Source organism: Xiphophorus couchianus, chromosome 1, assembly GCF_001444195.1.
Source record: "Xiphophorus couchianus chromosome 1, X_couchianus-1.0, whole genome shotgun sequence".
In the NCBI taxonomy this organism is placed as follows: Eukaryota; Metazoa; Chordata; class Actinopteri; order Cyprinodontiformes; family Poeciliidae; genus Xiphophorus; species Xiphophorus couchianus.
The window spans coordinates 24,239,976-24,256,800 of NC_040228.1; the positions used below are offsets into that span (position 1 = coordinate 24,239,976).

The following is a 16,825-nucleotide window of genomic DNA, read 5'->3' on the forward strand; positions in this document are numbered from 1 at the left end:
ATTATTATTATTTAGTTTTTGATCAGTGCAAAAGGCGAATGTTAACACCAAAATGCTGATAAATCAAATTGCACAAATCCTAACAAATCCTGAGATATTTCCTATTTAATATTCGCACTTTTTTATATATCTCCGTAGAGTTTTTTTTTTTTTTTTTTTTTAGTTTTTATTATTTAGTTTATTGTTTTATTTATTCATCAGTTCATTCAAAGGCTGAACTGAGTAAATGTGTCAAGAGTGGTTTCTTTACCCACTGTCTCCATTAGAGGGCGTTCAGTCAGCCCGGACTGAGTAGAAGCATTGGGTGCAGTAGGATTACACCAGTTAAAAAAACACATTTGGGTCACGTCAAAGGAACCAGCACTAATATTAGAGGCTGCTGCTTTCAGAAGAGCTGCCAAGCAGCGCCGCATAAAGGCATCTTAGCCAGGGGATAGTCTGTCACAAGGACTGGAAAGCCAGGTTTTTCACGGGTGACATTTAACGTCACACGCGTTGTCAAGACGGAGGGGCTTCTCCGTGCGTAACGCAGATACGCTGGATCCACACTCCTCAAACCATGAGTACTTGCAAGTGTGTAATTTGAAGGCGACATATGCACTCTTCTGCAGATATGTCTTTCTTAACCATACCAAGCCAAGAGGGCCTTTTCAAAACGATTAAAACCAGCAAGTCGGCCGGAGAGGCGGAGGGTCATTCACGCACGGACGCCGCTGAGAAAAACGACGATGAGGAGGATGATGAGGACGATGATGACACCGATGATGTCCGGTTCATCCCCAGGTGTTCCCCGGTGCCCAGAAAGCGGGGCGCGTCCATCTTCGACGAGACAGCCGAGTACATGCGGATCCACCAGGCGCTCTCTGCAGGAAAGCGGGTCTCGTTCGCCGACACAACAGGTGGAGACCTGGTGGATGTGCGCGAATTCGTAGCCTTCGACTCGGACGAGGAAGACACCGCAAAGTGGCAGGAGGAGGAGGCGAAATACCGCAAAGCAGAGCGGGAGCCGACCTATCGAGTGCACCCGGAGTTCCACGTTCCCAGCGGCGGCGTCCTGCTACAGGCTGTGCGCTCCAACAAAGTGGAAGTTGAACGGATATCCCCATTAGAGGACGAGCCGCTTGCATTCAGTGGAGTAATTCGAGTCCTGAACATCTCCTTCCACAAAGCGGTGTACATCAGATCAACCATGGACAGCTGGGGCACTTACTTTGATCACCCTGCAGAGTACGTGTTTGGATCTAACGTCGACAACACTGATCAGTTCTCCTTTAAGCTGTCTTTTGCACCACCGTACACCACGCACGGCTCACGCATTGAGTTTGTCGTGCGCTATGAAACCTCGGTTGGTGATTACTGGGCCAATAACCTTTCCAGGAATTACGCTGTGACGCTGCTTTTGTCCTATGAAGATGATACAGCCCAGACCAGCACTGATATGGCACAAAAAAGAAGCATCCTGAAGAGTCCGAAAGTCTACAGGTAGCTGTTTTATGTGCCTGAAAGTCATCAGTTTTAAAGCTGCAGTGTGTGACTTAATAAAATATGTTTTTTTTAGTATATTGGTTAAAACTGTCACCATGTCGTTATGACAATGATAATCCATGAAAAGATCAATCTCCTCCACCTCCTCCCTGAGCTACTTTTGCCATCTGAAGAAATGCACCACTCCTAACCAAAAACAACCAATCACAGCCAGGAGGAGGGTCTTAGTGCTGTCAATCAACCTCATATACTCTCATGTGTTAATGGTGGAGGAACAACTTACAGGAAAACTGTTTAGCCTAAGCATTCACAACAGACTCTGCTAGCCGCTGTGTGGTGAATGAGCATCACCACACAGAGGGTGATTGACAGCGCTAAGACCCTCCTAAAAGTTACATACTGCAGCTTAAATGTTGTGTTCCAGTTAGTTAGTGGGAACTCAGAACTGGGTTTGACATCAGACACGAGATAACAGTTTTGTAGTTAAGACGTCAGAGTTTCATTACGGTGACACCAATATGTCAGCAAAAAGTATGATTAAACAAAACAATCATGAAAAAACAATAGTTTAACACAGTTAACATGGTTGGTACACGGGGTGTGCTGTGGTGGCGCAGGGGTTAAGCACGACCCATGTATGGAGGCCTTGGTCCTTGACGCTGCCGTCGCAGGTCTTGCCCCTTCTCTCATTACCAACTTTCCTGTCAATTAACTATCAAATAAAGGCCACTAGAGCCAATAAAACCTTAAAAAATCATATAAAAAACATAGGTGGTGCACAAATAATAGGTTAATCTCTTCCTAGTGTTAGGTAAATATAAGATGTGAAGCAACTTGTTTGCTGTAAATTCTGTGTTTATCTGCAGATGTTACTTTCACATAGTTAAAATAATGTGACACACTTAAATACCACTTTGCATTTCAAAATCCAATATATTTAAAAGTTTGCCACTCCTGTTAGGTTAAAATAAATAGACTTATTAAAGCCGGTACAATGTAAGGTAATCACAAATGATGCTAATAATAGGTATGTTACAAATTTAAACTAGCCTAGGGATAATGAAGCATCTGGTGTTGATCTGTTGGTATGGGGGAGCCCCAAATAAAAATCTGCATCGGGCCCCGCAAAGGTTTGGGTCGGCCCTGGCAATCACATTGACTCACATTGCCATGTGTGTCTAGTAAGAAAAAACATTTTTCCACCACATCTTACTACTATTGGTGCAAAGAGCGGTCATATTGAAACGAGAAGTCCACCTCACAAGTTGTAAGTGGGGGTAGTCAGAGTTGCTCCCAGTTTCCCAGTTGATTTTCCTGACTGGGAAGTTGGATTTTCCCAGTTCCAGGTAAAACTGGAACTCAGTAGTACACCAGGGCTGTATGTTGTATGGGGCCTTGAGCAGAGTTTGCTTCCTCTTAAGAACATCACCAATAACAGCATTCAACACATATTTGTTGGAATATGAGAGAGGAGGACATATTTAACTGTCTGAGCTTAAAAGCAATAATCAATAACTGGTTATTATTCGCTGAGACGTGAACAAACTCAAACACAAATAAAATATTAAACTTGTAGAATCAAATTGTAACTATATAAACACAACAATCAAACCATTTAGATCATCGGTTGCACTTTTATAAAATAAACCTGATATTTCTTCTTAAATCTTACATTTTAATATATATAAATAAACAAAGTAAATCTTTTAATGTATACTTAATACTGTTGTCATTCTCAATAAATAAAACACTTTTTTTTCTGTTAAAATTGAAGTACAAATGGAAGACCCCTGATGATTTGATCTAGGCTTTACTTCAGACAGCTGTGAATTGAACAGTTCAGAGTTCACTGTTGGTCAAACTTAAATCGGCTTAAGAGCCTTTTGTCCGCCGTCCACTTTTTTTTGTCATTGATGCCAACAGGACAACTGAGCTGATTTCAGAAAATAGCTATATTTAGGAACTCGATGCCTTCCAAAAGTATTAAACCCTTTAACATTTTCCATATTCCACCAACAACAAACCAAAACTTAAAAATATTTTATTGACATGTATCTGATTAGGCCAACACAGTGTAGAGGACATTTGTGCAGTTGAAGAATAGAGAAATATAGTTTTTAAACTTTTTTAACTAAGAAAAATGTGGACTTTTGTTATTAAGCCGCCCAGAATCAGTATTTGATTAATTACAGCTGCAAGTCTTTAGGATTATGCTAAATCTAGAGGTTTAAATACATTTCCCCCATTCTGCTTTACAAAACAGCCCAGATTTAGTTTCCCTTTGGGATTAGTAAAGTATTTTTAAATGTGAATATTGTCAGTGTGAATGAGAAGCATCTGCTAGCAGCAGTTTTCAAGTGTTGCCAAAGATCCTCAAGTAGATTTTGTTCTGAACTTTGAATAGGCCATTCCAGCACATGCATGTTTGTATCTATGCTAAAATTAAAATACACACTGTGAACTCTGTTTATCTATTAGGTGACTTTTGATGACAGATGTTTGCATTGGATTTTATTAAGGTGGGTTATTTCTGAATACAAATAGATAATATATTTTTTAGGTTCTTTAAAAAAATGGGATTTTTTCCTTCATCTTCACAAGTAAAAGTTACTGTGTCTCTGTTTAAAATCTTTGAAAAACCGAATTGAAAATTTTTTAAAGGGGACCTATGCTGCAAACTTCACATTTTGCATGTTTTTATTCTTCCATTTGCTTCTAAAAACAACCCAAGTGCTTAAAAAACATCCAGCTTTTTTAAATAATTTTTTTTAGCAACTGTTAGAGAGTTTTTGGTATTATCATTTTATTTTCTTACTCTAGTTCACATTAAGTCTATAGATCTTTGTGATTTTCTGTTTAAAGTGTTCTCTTCAAATGACCTGGAGGTCACTACTGTCTGTTCAACTTTACGGGAAATAGATAACAATGAGTTTCTCAGACTTTAAACCCTTTTGCAAGAACACCCCCTAATTTAGTAACCACCTGTGAGCAGTCGTATTTTGTTTTCTTGACAGTATTGACCGAGATTTGAACCGGGCTCAGACCTTTGATCAGATATCACATCTAGACCTGGGTTGTTAGATGTTTGGGTTAGAAGCTTTACGACCTCTGTTGTTTTTCCTGACTGCCCCCTTGCCTGTCCTTCTTAGACAATAAAAACAGGAGCCGTTGTAAGGGAGCCCAGAACGCTCTGTGGATTCCTCGGAGAAAAGGTTCTCAGAGCCTTCTCCCAAGAGTTCTCAAAGCCTTCTCCTTTTGCAAAAGCTATACATGAAATTCATATACGTTGTCTGTGGGTTCTTCATCAGCTTTTTGTATGTCTGGAGCAAACAGAGGCAATCTGTAAGCTCTCCCATGAATTATTTCAAAAGGTGTTAGACCATCAGCTGTTGATGTGATTCTCATATAGAGCTTCACCAAGTCTAAACATTCTGGCCAGGATCGGCCAGTGTCTGCCATGCACTTTCTTAATCTACTTTTCACAGTAGCATTTGTTCTTTCCACCAGCCCTGCACTCTGTGGCTGATAGGCACAGTGATTTTTTAATGTCATTCCCAAGTGTGTAGCCATGTTTTGTATCACTCGGTTAACAAAATGTGGTCCATTGTCACTATAAACAGTCTGTGGGATGCCATGTGTTGGGATGATAGTTTTACAAATAGCTTTAGCTACTGTCAAAGCATCTGCATGCTTTGCTGGAACTATTTCAACCCATTTAGAAAAAGCATCAATCATCACCAGACAATATTTATATGGCCCACTTTGTGAAAGTTCAATAAAATCCATGTGCATAGTTTGAAAGGGATAAGATGATTTTGGGAACCTGCCTCGTTTTGGCCTTATGTTTCCCTGAGGATTGTATTTCACACAGACTGGACATGCAGTACAAAAAGATTTTAAGTAAGAATTTAAACCATACGTTGTGAAATGCTGTTTTATTATGCATTCCATCCCCCCAGTCGACACATGGCAGCGCCCATGTGACACAATTGTTGCTGCTTTAAATAAAGACTTAGGAAGCACTGGTTTGTCATTAACCTCAAAAATGTTCCCGACATTCATTTTTGCACCTTTAGTTATCCACAGCCTTTTCTCAGCCTGTGGTGCATTGTCCTGCATGTCTTTTAGTACTGTTTTGTCTATCATTTGTTGTTCCCCTTCAGTCTGTGCTGAGAATATACCTTTCCTATGCTTCCCTGCTGCAGCTTCTTTAGCGATTTTATCAGCTAGTCTGTTTCCATTTGAAACTTCATCTTTGCTTTTTGTGTGAGCTGCGCATTTACATACAGCTAGTTTAGTTGGGAGTTGTATTGCTTGTAAAAGATCTTTAAGCAAAGATGCATGTGTTATTGGTCTCCCAGTAGAGGTTGTCATTCCTCTACGCTCCCATTGTTTCGCAAAATAAAACAGTGTAGAGAAAACATACTGGCTATCTGTGTACACTGTCGGGTGCTTGTCCTTAGCCAGTTTGCATGCCCTAGTCAAAGCAATCAATTCTGCTGCAACAATTTAATGTCTTTTTCGTGTCTGGAAAACGAGTCATTTTCAAAACATCTCAATTGTTGAATCACAATTGATGGGCACTGCATTGTTACCTAGCAACCCAAGTGGAGCTATAGTATGTTTGGTGCTGTACAATGGCTCCTAGAAAAGACAAGTGTTTTGTTGTTGACTTACCATTCAGAAACTACTTGCTGCATTCTTGTTGGTTGTATAAAAGGCTCTACTTCTGCTTTTCAAAGATCTTTGATTGCATAGTTACATTTACATGCCATTGTAAATGTTGAGTTGAGGAGGGCGTGGCTACAGGCAGCTTATTTGGATTTAAAGTGACAAGACGCCACAAAACAGCTGAAAATAGGCAGAACTGACCATTATCTGTAATGTAATGAATGTGTTGGCTCTATCCCAACCTGTTCAAGGAAACGTTACAGGTCAGTATTAGCTCCTAGATAGAGCGATCCCTGCAACACAGACACAGGGGCAGCAGCTACAGAGCAGTATCTCCTTACTAATACCCTTTGAGCCTTTCTGGCTAAAACCAGCATTCACCTCAGTGATCGACGCTTTGCCACGGAGGAACCCGAATCCAAATTATGACGTATATTCAGACAACACGAAAGGCATGTTTCTTTGAATTTCTTATTTCTGTTTCAGTTTTTTCCACTTGCCCGGGAAGAGATTTTTCGGAAAGCTCACACCCTGTGCTGAATGCCAGTGGCCCGCGTGGTGTGTGACGTGATGAAAATAGGAAAAGGGCAGGTGTCGTTTTCAGTCCTGGCGTTTCCCCTCACACTAAAATTTAACTCTGACCTTTTCTATGACTCATAAGAGGAATTGCCCCACATGTAATTAAGAGGCTGCAGTCTATCAAAGCCAAATAATCCTCTTATTTATTGTAACATCATGATAGATGGTAGATCTTGCTGTGGTAAAGTCCCTCATCGTCTTAGCGACACATAAAGAGGATCAAACAGTTCATAAACTGATAGCCATCATGTACATTTTCCACTTCTGCAGCTGCTTGGCGATAGTTTCTGATGGTTTATCCAATACAGATTAAGATAATTGATGAATGCATAATTTATGAAATTATCTAAAATATTTAGGTAAACCTGAATTTGTCTGATTTTTATTTCTCTTGAGTAAAAGAATGAAACATTCAAACTTAGCTAACAGATATATATAAATGTGATATAAATCAAATTCACACACACCTGCCCTCATGGCTTCAGCAAGCTATTTTTTCCTTCAATGTCATGCTCAGGGTCAAGGGACAGACCAGACATTCGAATTAACTCGGACATACTCTGGAAATGCAACGTTAAACTTTGTAACCAAGCCGGTAAAACTCAAATTGCATTATTCTAAAAGTCAGAAATCTTCAACAATAAGTTTGATTCTGTAATTAAATCAGTTTAAAAGTATTGAAATAATTTATTGAATTGCATAAATCATAGTTTCACATAAATCTTGGTCATATATTGTATGGCTCATATTTTTAAATCATAGAAGGCAGACCATGGAATAAAACACAAGAAGCTCCTGCAGCTCTTGTCACATGCGTGTCACACGTCTTCAGCTTTTGGCATGCTTACCTCGGGCTCTTGGCAACGTGGCGTCGCCCCGTCGTTTGAAAACCCTTGGACAACATTCCTGTTTCAAAGTGTTTGTTTTTATCTAGCTCCGTCAGCGACTGCTCTCCATACATTCATTTTTGGCATTTAACAACCAGCAGGTGTTTCTCAAAAACCCCTTTACAAATAATTAAAACATTTTGTGTTCCACTAAACAGCACGTATTGTGAGACATATTGGCTAACATTCATGCTGTTTTTTACCATATGTGGCCTGGATTATATCAGATTATATCTCAAATTTGCCTATTCTTCTGTAAAGAAATGCGGCTTTATGACTCAAATATATAACATTTATCATCAAGAGGTTGGTTAGAGGTTCCTAATCAGTCATATTTCAGGATCGGTTGACCCAAACCTGATTCAGAACCTAAATGCATAAAAATTGGGGCATAAGGCATGGTTTTCAGAATGTAATAAAGATTTTACATGAGATTTGAGCCTTTTAAAACTATTTATTGCCATAATTCAATTGCTTTATCCCAAAGGTAAAATGAATGTTATTAAAATATGTTATAATTATTTTAAAAAACCTAATTGCTAAGAAAAATAAATGATCACACAAGGGTTCAAGTCCATGACTTATTTTTAGATAGGAAGGGATGAAATGACAACACGTAGATAAGAAATGAAGGGACAAAAGGAGAAAAAAAGAAACATATTAGGGTACTAAGTCAAAAAACATTCTAGTTCTCTCCATATTCAAAAGTATATATATATACACACATTTACGATAAAAACACTTTTGCCTGTCAATATGTTTTACCCAAAACTCTTTAAATGTAATTTTTCTATATTCACAGAGTTAAAATTCACTAAAGAAATGTCACGTTTTGGCATTTTAGGCAATGAAATGTTTATTTTCTTAAAAGAATCAAATTATTTGTTTATTTCCATTTTTTATGCAAGTCTAATATTATATTTAAAAAATGTTCTAAATCTAAATTATATCAGAATCTCTCTGTTTTGGTAAATCTTGATCATCATGTTTCCACCTCATTCATTTGGTTCCTGATTCTTAATTAGCACTTTTACTAAATATATTCTAATGTTTACTTAGCAAAATTTAATCTGTAGGAAGTTTAATCTATTATGCAACCACAGTAATAGGAATGTTAATCGTCCTCAAAATTTATAGGGTTTTATGCGTTTTGTATGTATGTTTTATTTTATCATTATTCATTTTCACCACAACTGAGAAAATGTTTAAAAATTGCTCAACATTATGTGCTTTCTTTTCTTGCAGCCTGACATCAGAGGAAGATCAGCAGGAAGGAGAAGGTACTGAATAAACATCCACACAAATTGTTGCTTCATCATCTTATTTATTGAACACATTTTTAAAATATGTTGCTACATAAATGTTGACAGTGATTTATGCTATGTTATATATAACTTTGTATTATTCTCACATGCTTTTCTTCATTTGATGTTTTTATAGCATTCAGGATTTCCGTATGGTAGTAAAAGGTAGCAAATTAAATTAGCTCAAATTAAGGCCAGTAAAAGGTAAGAAGTAACTAAAGGTAGTAAAAAGTAGTCAATTTTTCATCATCCCTTCAAAATATTTAAAATTTTTCATTGATGCTCACTTATTGTTTTAAGTTTGTTTTACTAAAATCTGTATAAAAAATTATAATTACCGTACTGGCAGGACCTGAGCTGTCACTGATAGACACCAAGCTGCTGTGCGCATGCATTGTGTTGGAACTGCCTAACGTGTTGAGACCAGCTAGTCATTTTCCGCTTCGCCATGGGAAAATCTAAGTTTTCACAACTTTGGCTCGGTGATCCGAGATTCAAAGACTAGGAATGACCGAAAGGCGTTTTGTAAAGTATGCAGGAAAAAAATCTAAATTTGACCTGGAATGGGACGGTGATCAAATCACACCGACCGGAGCATCCACCATTCATCAGCAGCGGATTCCTGAGCGGGTTGAGGCTCCACCATGGAGCAGATCCCGTTTTGTTTTTTGGTGCCAGACGAAGCGATGTAACTTCAAACTCAAGCTCAGCTACGAGCTAAAAGTTTTACCAGCGACGGACGGGAGCTGCAGACAGGCAGCAAAACTCTTCCATTTTCACCAGAGGTTGTTGTGTAAACAGGGCCTAAGATTGTCATTAGAATGTCTTCATGTAAATGTGTTAACAGAAATGGAACAAAAAATCTATTTTCGTTGGATCATTGTCATGTAAACAGGGCCTAAAGCTCAGAGCTGTGCTGCTCTGAACACTGCAGCAGCTACAGTAAGTTAAATAACACCAACTGCACCACTAACAACAGATTGCAGTGTGAACATAGTCACAAGTGAAAATTTCACTGCCAGGGGCTTTTTGCACGTACGGCGCTGATGTCACATCCGTATGAGCGAAATGCGGCTTTCTTGTTTCCGCTTTGAGTTACCATGACAGCTAGAAAAGACAAAGTCGTATTTCAGACGCAAATAAAGCAATACTGTGAACATTGTTGTCTTCCTAATATAATGGGCTTTTAAGTTTTCATGGATTTCCAAACAATCCTGAATTAAGAAGACGGTGGCTTGTAAATATTCGTTGCTACCAATTAAAGCTAACGCCGCACAGCAAAGTTTGCAGCCTTCACTTCACTCCGGATCAACTTCTGCAGCCTAAAACTACCGGGGGGAGACGGATGGTAAATAAAGGAGCCGTTCCTGTGTTATTTCCATGGAATCACTTCTGTATTCAGCCTGAAAGAGAGTTTATGGGAAGGAGAGAGCAGACCAGAGCCAGACAGCCGAGCAACTGATGTGTCTGTACACACTGCTGTAAACACCGTCCTATTTGAGCTGTTAACAAGAAGCATGCAAAAGTAATAAAACGAAATAACATGGAAACCTTAAAGAAAATGGTAGCACAACAACTTTGAACCTGAACAGTCAGCCGAACTCAAACTCTGACACCAGAGCTGCTCTACTGTTAAGCTATAGGGCTTGTTGTTGCTTCAGAAGCAAAAAGCCTGAACCGTAAACGTTTCCCACACAAAGGGCAACACATCTAGTCCTTAACAGTTTCATGTTTTCAGGCTTGATGTTTTTTTTGGGATTATAAAATGATCATCTGAACACAGTGGTGGTTGATTAGCTAATTTAAACAGCTGCTTTAATTGTAACAACGATCTGACAGAGTTGGTGTGTTGGTCACCGAAACACTAAATTTCACATGGACATTTGTTTATTTAAACTTTTTAATGACCTGTAAAATATAAAAACCTTGAACCTTGTTATTGAGTTGTCCTGGTGTTGACAATTAGTAGCAAACTAATATTCTATTGAGAATAAAACATCAGCTTGTGAAATTGGAATGCCATTGCATTTTACTGATATTCTTTAAAAAATATATATATATATATATATATGCTAAGTGTTATGGATTTAGGACAAGCACTAAAAATAGTGCTTTCTGTTTTTAACATGTAATGTTTTGGTCAAGATAAAGTCACAGTAAGTAGGATAAAGTTTACATGAGCCGTCATCTTACATGAGTCAGTGCACCGATTGCAGCTTTCTCGCAGATCATAGATTATCAATCTATAAAAAATTTGACCTGCCGATTTCAGTTTTAGCTAGTGCCATTTTTTTTATTGAAATGTCGCTAAATATAGAAAGAAAGTCTCTGAGTTGGTAACAGTGGGGTCACTTTTGAAAACTACAAGCTTGCAGATTTGACCTGGTGGACCGGTCTATCAGTCACACCTCTCAATGCGGAGCAGGAGAGGAAAGTGGCTGATTTTTAGATCTTTGCTGAAGTAGAAAAGATCAGAGAATGAGATTGGCTTCACGTAAATATCGACCGATCATCGCTCTCCCAAAACTGAGAAAATCGGCGCGAAATTTCCTTGATTTTGTGTTGGTAGTAAAAATATTGTAGAGGTAGTAAAAAAGGTAGTAAAAAGTAGCAAGTTCAACTCTGGGAGTCCTGTCTAAACCCTGGTATTGCTTTTTCCTGTTTTCATCTCTAATCTTTGAGTTTATTTCTTCTGTTTCACATCAACAGAGGAACCAGAGAGTTTAACAGCAGAACTAGTCAGGCCATCAGCTGCGTGTCCAGTCATCATTCATCCTGAGATCGATGTGGAGGTAAGGATAAAAGGAAGAGAAGAAGAAATTAACTCAACGCAAAAGTACAACGGATCATGCAGTAGATTACAAATTCATACTTTACAAGTAATAAGAAAAAGCTATTCACTTTATTAGTTAGAATCATGGATCTAAAACATTTCAGTTCAACTTTAAAAAACATATCATCTCTGGTTTGGTTGTTTATATTGTTCACAGCTCATTGAAGCGTCAGCGACAACTTAGGTAATGTCTCACTTCTCACGCCTGCAGCACGTCTTCTATTCGTTTCATGTTGCATGCTCTTTGGGGTTTTTGGCGTTTGCAATATGTCTGTGTCTTTGCAGAATAATGACCATAGACGGAACTAAAAAACTTAAAACTGAGATTATAGAGTAAGGCATTTTTTTCAGAAATAAACTAACAATAAACTTTATGTCACCTTGTTTAAAGAACGGATCTGATTGCGTCCGTTGTGTTTGTCACTTCACTCAGTATCCACATGCATGCTTTCTGCATTATATCACGACTTGATGCTAGTTTTTTTGGTTGTCCTGAAGGTGGGGCTGGACAATATGGTTGAAAAAAATGTACCACTGTATAAACGTTTAATATCAGTCTATATCAATAAATATTGATTAGTTTTGTGTTTGTTTTAAATATCTAAAATACTACTTAACTGGTGGTGCAACCTTTTTCCATTTTATCCACAGTTTTAACTTCTGTAGTTTTAATCAGTTAAGAGGCAACTGGTAACGGCCGCTGGGCCAGTTACTCAGCAGGTTGTTGCTAGGTAACCAAAGAGTGAGTGAGTTAGTTCATGCCACCAACTTTGCTTAGCTAGCTGCTAGAGGTTGAGCAGCTAGTCCTTCCTCTGCCTACATCTCCCAGAATGCTGTGCGGTCCTGGATCAGAGTTCAATAAAATTATTGAATATTCTGTCATATGTATTATCTGTTGATATTTTAAGAGTGTCTATCACGATATATATTGTTATTGATTTATTGTCCAGCCATAACTGGAGGATCTTTTTCTTATTGTTTTGTTTTTTTACGACTGTTTAATTGATTTAGCAGTGGTTGTTACTATAAAGTGACTTCAATTCAACCTGAACCTTGAATAGTTGGGAGTATTTATGAATCATAGAATCCTAATTTACAGAAATTTGAGTTGGAAGTGGAAATTGTTTTTAGACTTTAAAACATTTCACACTTCTGACCTTTGTGGTTTATTTTTCTCCTTAACAACTTTCTAATCTGTTCGACATTTTCTGTCTTTTACGGCCCGATACCATCCAACTTTAGTTGCTTTAGACCCGTCAAGATTCAAGACTGCTTCATCGTCAAATTGATGTTTTGGTGACGAGAAATTGGGATGATTTGTAAACTGTTTGTGACACAGATACCGATTTCGTGTTTCCCTACTATTGCTTTGTTTGCTACAAATCACAATTATAACAAATACATTTTTGTTGTGTTTTCTTGTGTTCTGGGTAAAATTACAGGTTTGCAATGTTGTAACTTTGGAGTTTTAGTCGTATATCAACCATGTCGTAATTTTTACCAGCCAAGACATTTCTTACCTGCCTGACAACTGGTGATTTAAAGTTTTTCTTTTTACTTTTTAGTCATTGTCTAGAAAAAATTTAGTTAGTTAGTTAGTTAGTTATGAAATTTATTCATTTCATTAGAAACTACACAATTATATACAATAGAAAAAATATACATATCAATAAAATGAAAGGCAGCAGAAAGAAGAAAAAAATCGTATAATAATTGCCAGTTTTATCCCAAAAATATATTTAAACACTAAAAAAAATGTAGTTTACATTAATGCTGTATTTGGTTTACGCCCATATGTCGTTCTGGTGTCAGAGTTGTATAATAATAGTTAATATAAGTGGAGCAAATGTGTGATGTTTCCTTAAAATGTAACAAAAATATTTTAAAAATTTCTCTCATTCAATTTAAACGTTTATTTTTATAACTTTCGGTGTTGTTAAAAACAATCTGTCATTGGATGTTTTTTTTATAGGGCTGTACGTAAAAATGATCATAAACGTCTTCCTAGAGGTTGTATTTTGATCTGTTCAGTTTTTTAATAAATGAAAGGCAAACATAAAACTAATGTTTATATTTTTATAAAATGGATTGATTTTTAATTCATTTTAACAAGAGGTCCTACTATTTACGATTTGGAGAACTGACCTTTTCTCACCTGCACTTTTTATGTCTTTACGTCTTCACCGTCACACTGTCAGCATGAAGTTTATGAAAAGCATTGGTGTGTTTTAAAATGCTTTTCTGTTGATTTCAAATCATTTCTCTGCTGTGAGCTTTCATTGTTTTTTCTTTGTTTACTTTAACAGAAACCCGTTCATCAGTCCGGTCCCTCCGCCACATCTCAACACAGGCCACTATCTACCGGCGCCACACTGTCCACACCTGCTGCACCTTCAGCATCCTCCAAACCCGACCTTCAGTCCAATTCTGCCTTTGCACTCAAACCAGATAAGTCTCAGCCTTCGCATTTACTCCACCGGGTGCGCGAGAAAGAAACACCAGAGCAGTCTGTGCACAGCCGTCCCGCTGCGTCGCCGTCTCCCTCACGTCCTTCATCTCAAGAACCCGAACAGAGATCAGACGAGTCTCAGGCTGACAGAGTGGAAACTCTTCCTCGCTTCTGTCCTCTGTCAGCAGCAGGAGACAAGCGCATGGCTGCTGAGTGTGTCTCCTGTTCCAGTCTGATGGAAGAAGTCCTTGTACAATTCAGCCAACAAGAAAGGCTTTTAGAAATGTCCACAAAATCTGCAGAACGTCAGGCAGACAGAAGACCTGCAGCTGAGACTCGTGCATTTTTGGAAGAGGAGGATGAAGATAGACCCTCAGCGAACGCCGCTGAGCCGAGCCAAGACGCCGCTCCTCACTCTGCCTCATTCGACGATCCACTAGGCCTGATGTCTGAAGACGAAGACTACAGCATCGATCTAAAGCCGTACATCTTCTTGCTGGGTGTTTCCCTCTCTCTGGTGTGGTGGAAACTCGTTAGTAGAGGGTAGAGAAGCTGCTCAATAAACCGGAGAAGGAGCCATCTTTGTCTTTATATCTTTATTTGAAGCGTTCAAAGACTCTGGTCAGAGAAGCAGAAACCCGATGTAAGTGTTTCACACAGTTATTTACACACACACGCACAAGTATGAGATGAAGAACTAAAGAAAATCAGAAGAGAAACAGGCCCGTATACGGGGTACAATGATACCAAACATCTATTTGATTCTGTTTCTTACACTTTATTTAGAAACTCGTCTGCATGCTTGAGCTGAGTAAAGGAAATCAAACGGACACATTTAAAGTTTTCCGCTACACTAGTGATGCACTTCAGCTGCTTCTGGTTCTTCTGGATTTGCTCCAAAGGTTCAGTCTGATCTGCTGTCAAGCGAAGTGCCTTTTAATGATTCCAAAAAGAAGCCAATGAGTTCAATAACGCTCACGTCTCTAGATTTGGTGCAAAATTCAGACATACAGAGGCTCGTAAAAGTGTTTATCCCCGTTCAGCTGTTTCACATTTTGTTACGTTTCAAAAACACAAAATCTTACCAAATATTTCTGATCTAGTTTCTATTTTAGTACACGAAATGAGACAAAACTAACTTACAATCAGGATATAAGAGCTTATTTTAGGTAAATAATCCTGCAAATTATTTCATTTATAACAAAACTTTTACATGTTATACAAGCTAAAACGTTTTCATCAATATTAAGGAATTATTGACCCAAATTTCTTGCTAAAAAGTTACTTGGTTTTTCTTATTTCTAGTGTGAGATTGAATGTTTTTGCAGTGTGTGCTACAACTACAGTGCAAACTTCAAACTATTTCTTTGGGATTTTATGTGATGGATCAACACGAAGTAGTGGATTACGGTAAAGTGGATTCATGCAGAGATGCAGAGGAGCTAGTCAGAGCTAAAGAGGAGACGGATGAAGCTAAATACCGTGAGGAAATCTGCAGGAAGCTGTGAAATACTTCAGATCAGAGCAGAGTTGACCTTCCACCTGAACATAGAGCCAGAGATCAAATGATCAGAGCAAATTCATGTCTTAGCTAAATCCACTTACGGATTTGTTGCAAGACTCAAAAACTGAGATTTCCTTCAAATCTGAGTTTCATCTGTTTTGCTTAGATTCATTTTCAGATTCCCGTTTGAAAATAATAAAACGATGCATGATTTTATGAACTACTTTATTTAGATCAAAATATGTTGAAGTTTGTCACTTTAATTTAACCAAAATATGGAAAATCTAATGGGGAATGAAGACTTTTGCAGGCTTACGCCATGTATGTAGCAGAATAGCAAAAGGAAAGCACAATTGTTTTCTGTAGACAATCGATGAATTATCTTTTCTTGTTGTGTGAAAATATTAATAGTGTATCATGTGATATTGTCTAGTTAGTGTTAAGATGCACTTTTTATTGCACTCATTGTGTGTAGCACAGGTTCAGGTATTAAAAGATGAATATAGCCAGTAAAATTAAAAGTGACGCCAGTGAGAAAGTGCCTTAAAGTCTCTTATTGATTTCTGTTTTATCTATAAAACATCTTTGTTTTGTAGAGAACATTCACTCTTAAAAAAACAGCACCTTCTAAAGTGTTATTATTATTATTTCTTCTCCTAACGTCCTCATGCGTTTCAGAATTACATTAAAAATGGATCTTAGTAAGACTGTTTATTTTGTCAGAAATTTCTTTAGTAACATCCAACTGATGAAGCCGCAGTTTTTGATCTATTTATGGCTTGCTGTTGATTTTATTAAGTCGATAAATTATTAACATATTCTGATGTCCTCATTCTTCTAGAAAATGTTTATTTTCTTAATAGTTTCCCGTTTTAAAGCACATATTTACTATTTTAAGGGTGGCTGTCCTCAAGTTGACCCAGTTAACTGAATTCCTAAAATTGTATTAATAAAAATAAAAATACAATAAAAGCCTCCCATAAAGTTTTCAAAGAGAAATATATATTTGTCCAGGCAAGAAGAAGGCAACTTCTATAATCGTGAAAATAGGCAATTTCATATAAAAAACAGGTAAACTTGATTAATCTGCTCTAGAAATAGTTTTTGTCTAAA

General features: G+C 37.7%; 1 protein-coding gene across 2 annotated transcripts; it reads left to right on the forward strand.

The window, feature by feature from the left end:
* The first annotated feature begins 19 nt into the window (after nucleotides 1-19).
* On the forward strand, nucleotides 20-14,787 carry ppp1r3f (protein phosphatase 1, regulatory subunit 3F). 2 transcript variants are annotated; one of them, XM_028006918.1, is made up of 5 exons: nucleotides 20-1,482; nucleotides 8,868-8,902; nucleotides 11,636-11,718; nucleotides 11,917-11,943; nucleotides 14,066-14,205. In XM_028006918.1, the coding sequence occupies exons 1-4, from the start codon at nucleotides 596-598 to the stop codon at nucleotides 11,941-11,943; spliced, it is 1,032 nt and encodes a 343-aa protein (XP_027862719.1). In that variant the 5' UTR covers nucleotides 20-595; the 3' UTR covers nucleotides 14,066-14,205. The 2 variants fall into 2 exon arrangements, with proteins under 2 accessions (XP_027862719.1, XP_027862632.1); XM_028006831.1 differs by lacking the exon at nucleotides 11,917-11,943 and having other exon boundaries at nucleotides 46-1,482; nucleotides 14,066-14,787.
* Nucleotides 14,788-16,825: the final 2,038 nt, after the last annotated feature.

Excerpts from the sequence above, each read along its gene's own strand:
- ppp1r3f (XM_028006831.1), top strand. The coding sequence starts at position 596 with ATGCACTCTTCTGCAGATATGTCTTTCTTAACCATACCAAGCCAAGAG. Across the intron at positions 1,483-8,867 it reads AAGAGTCCGAAAGTCTACAG|CCTGACATCAGAGGAAGATC; the intron begins GTAGCTGTTTTA and ends CTTTTCTTGCAG. Across the intron at positions 11,719-14,065 it reads ATCCTGAGATCGATGTGGAG|AAACCCGTTCATCAGTCCGG; the intron begins GTAAGGATAAAA and ends TTACTTTAACAG.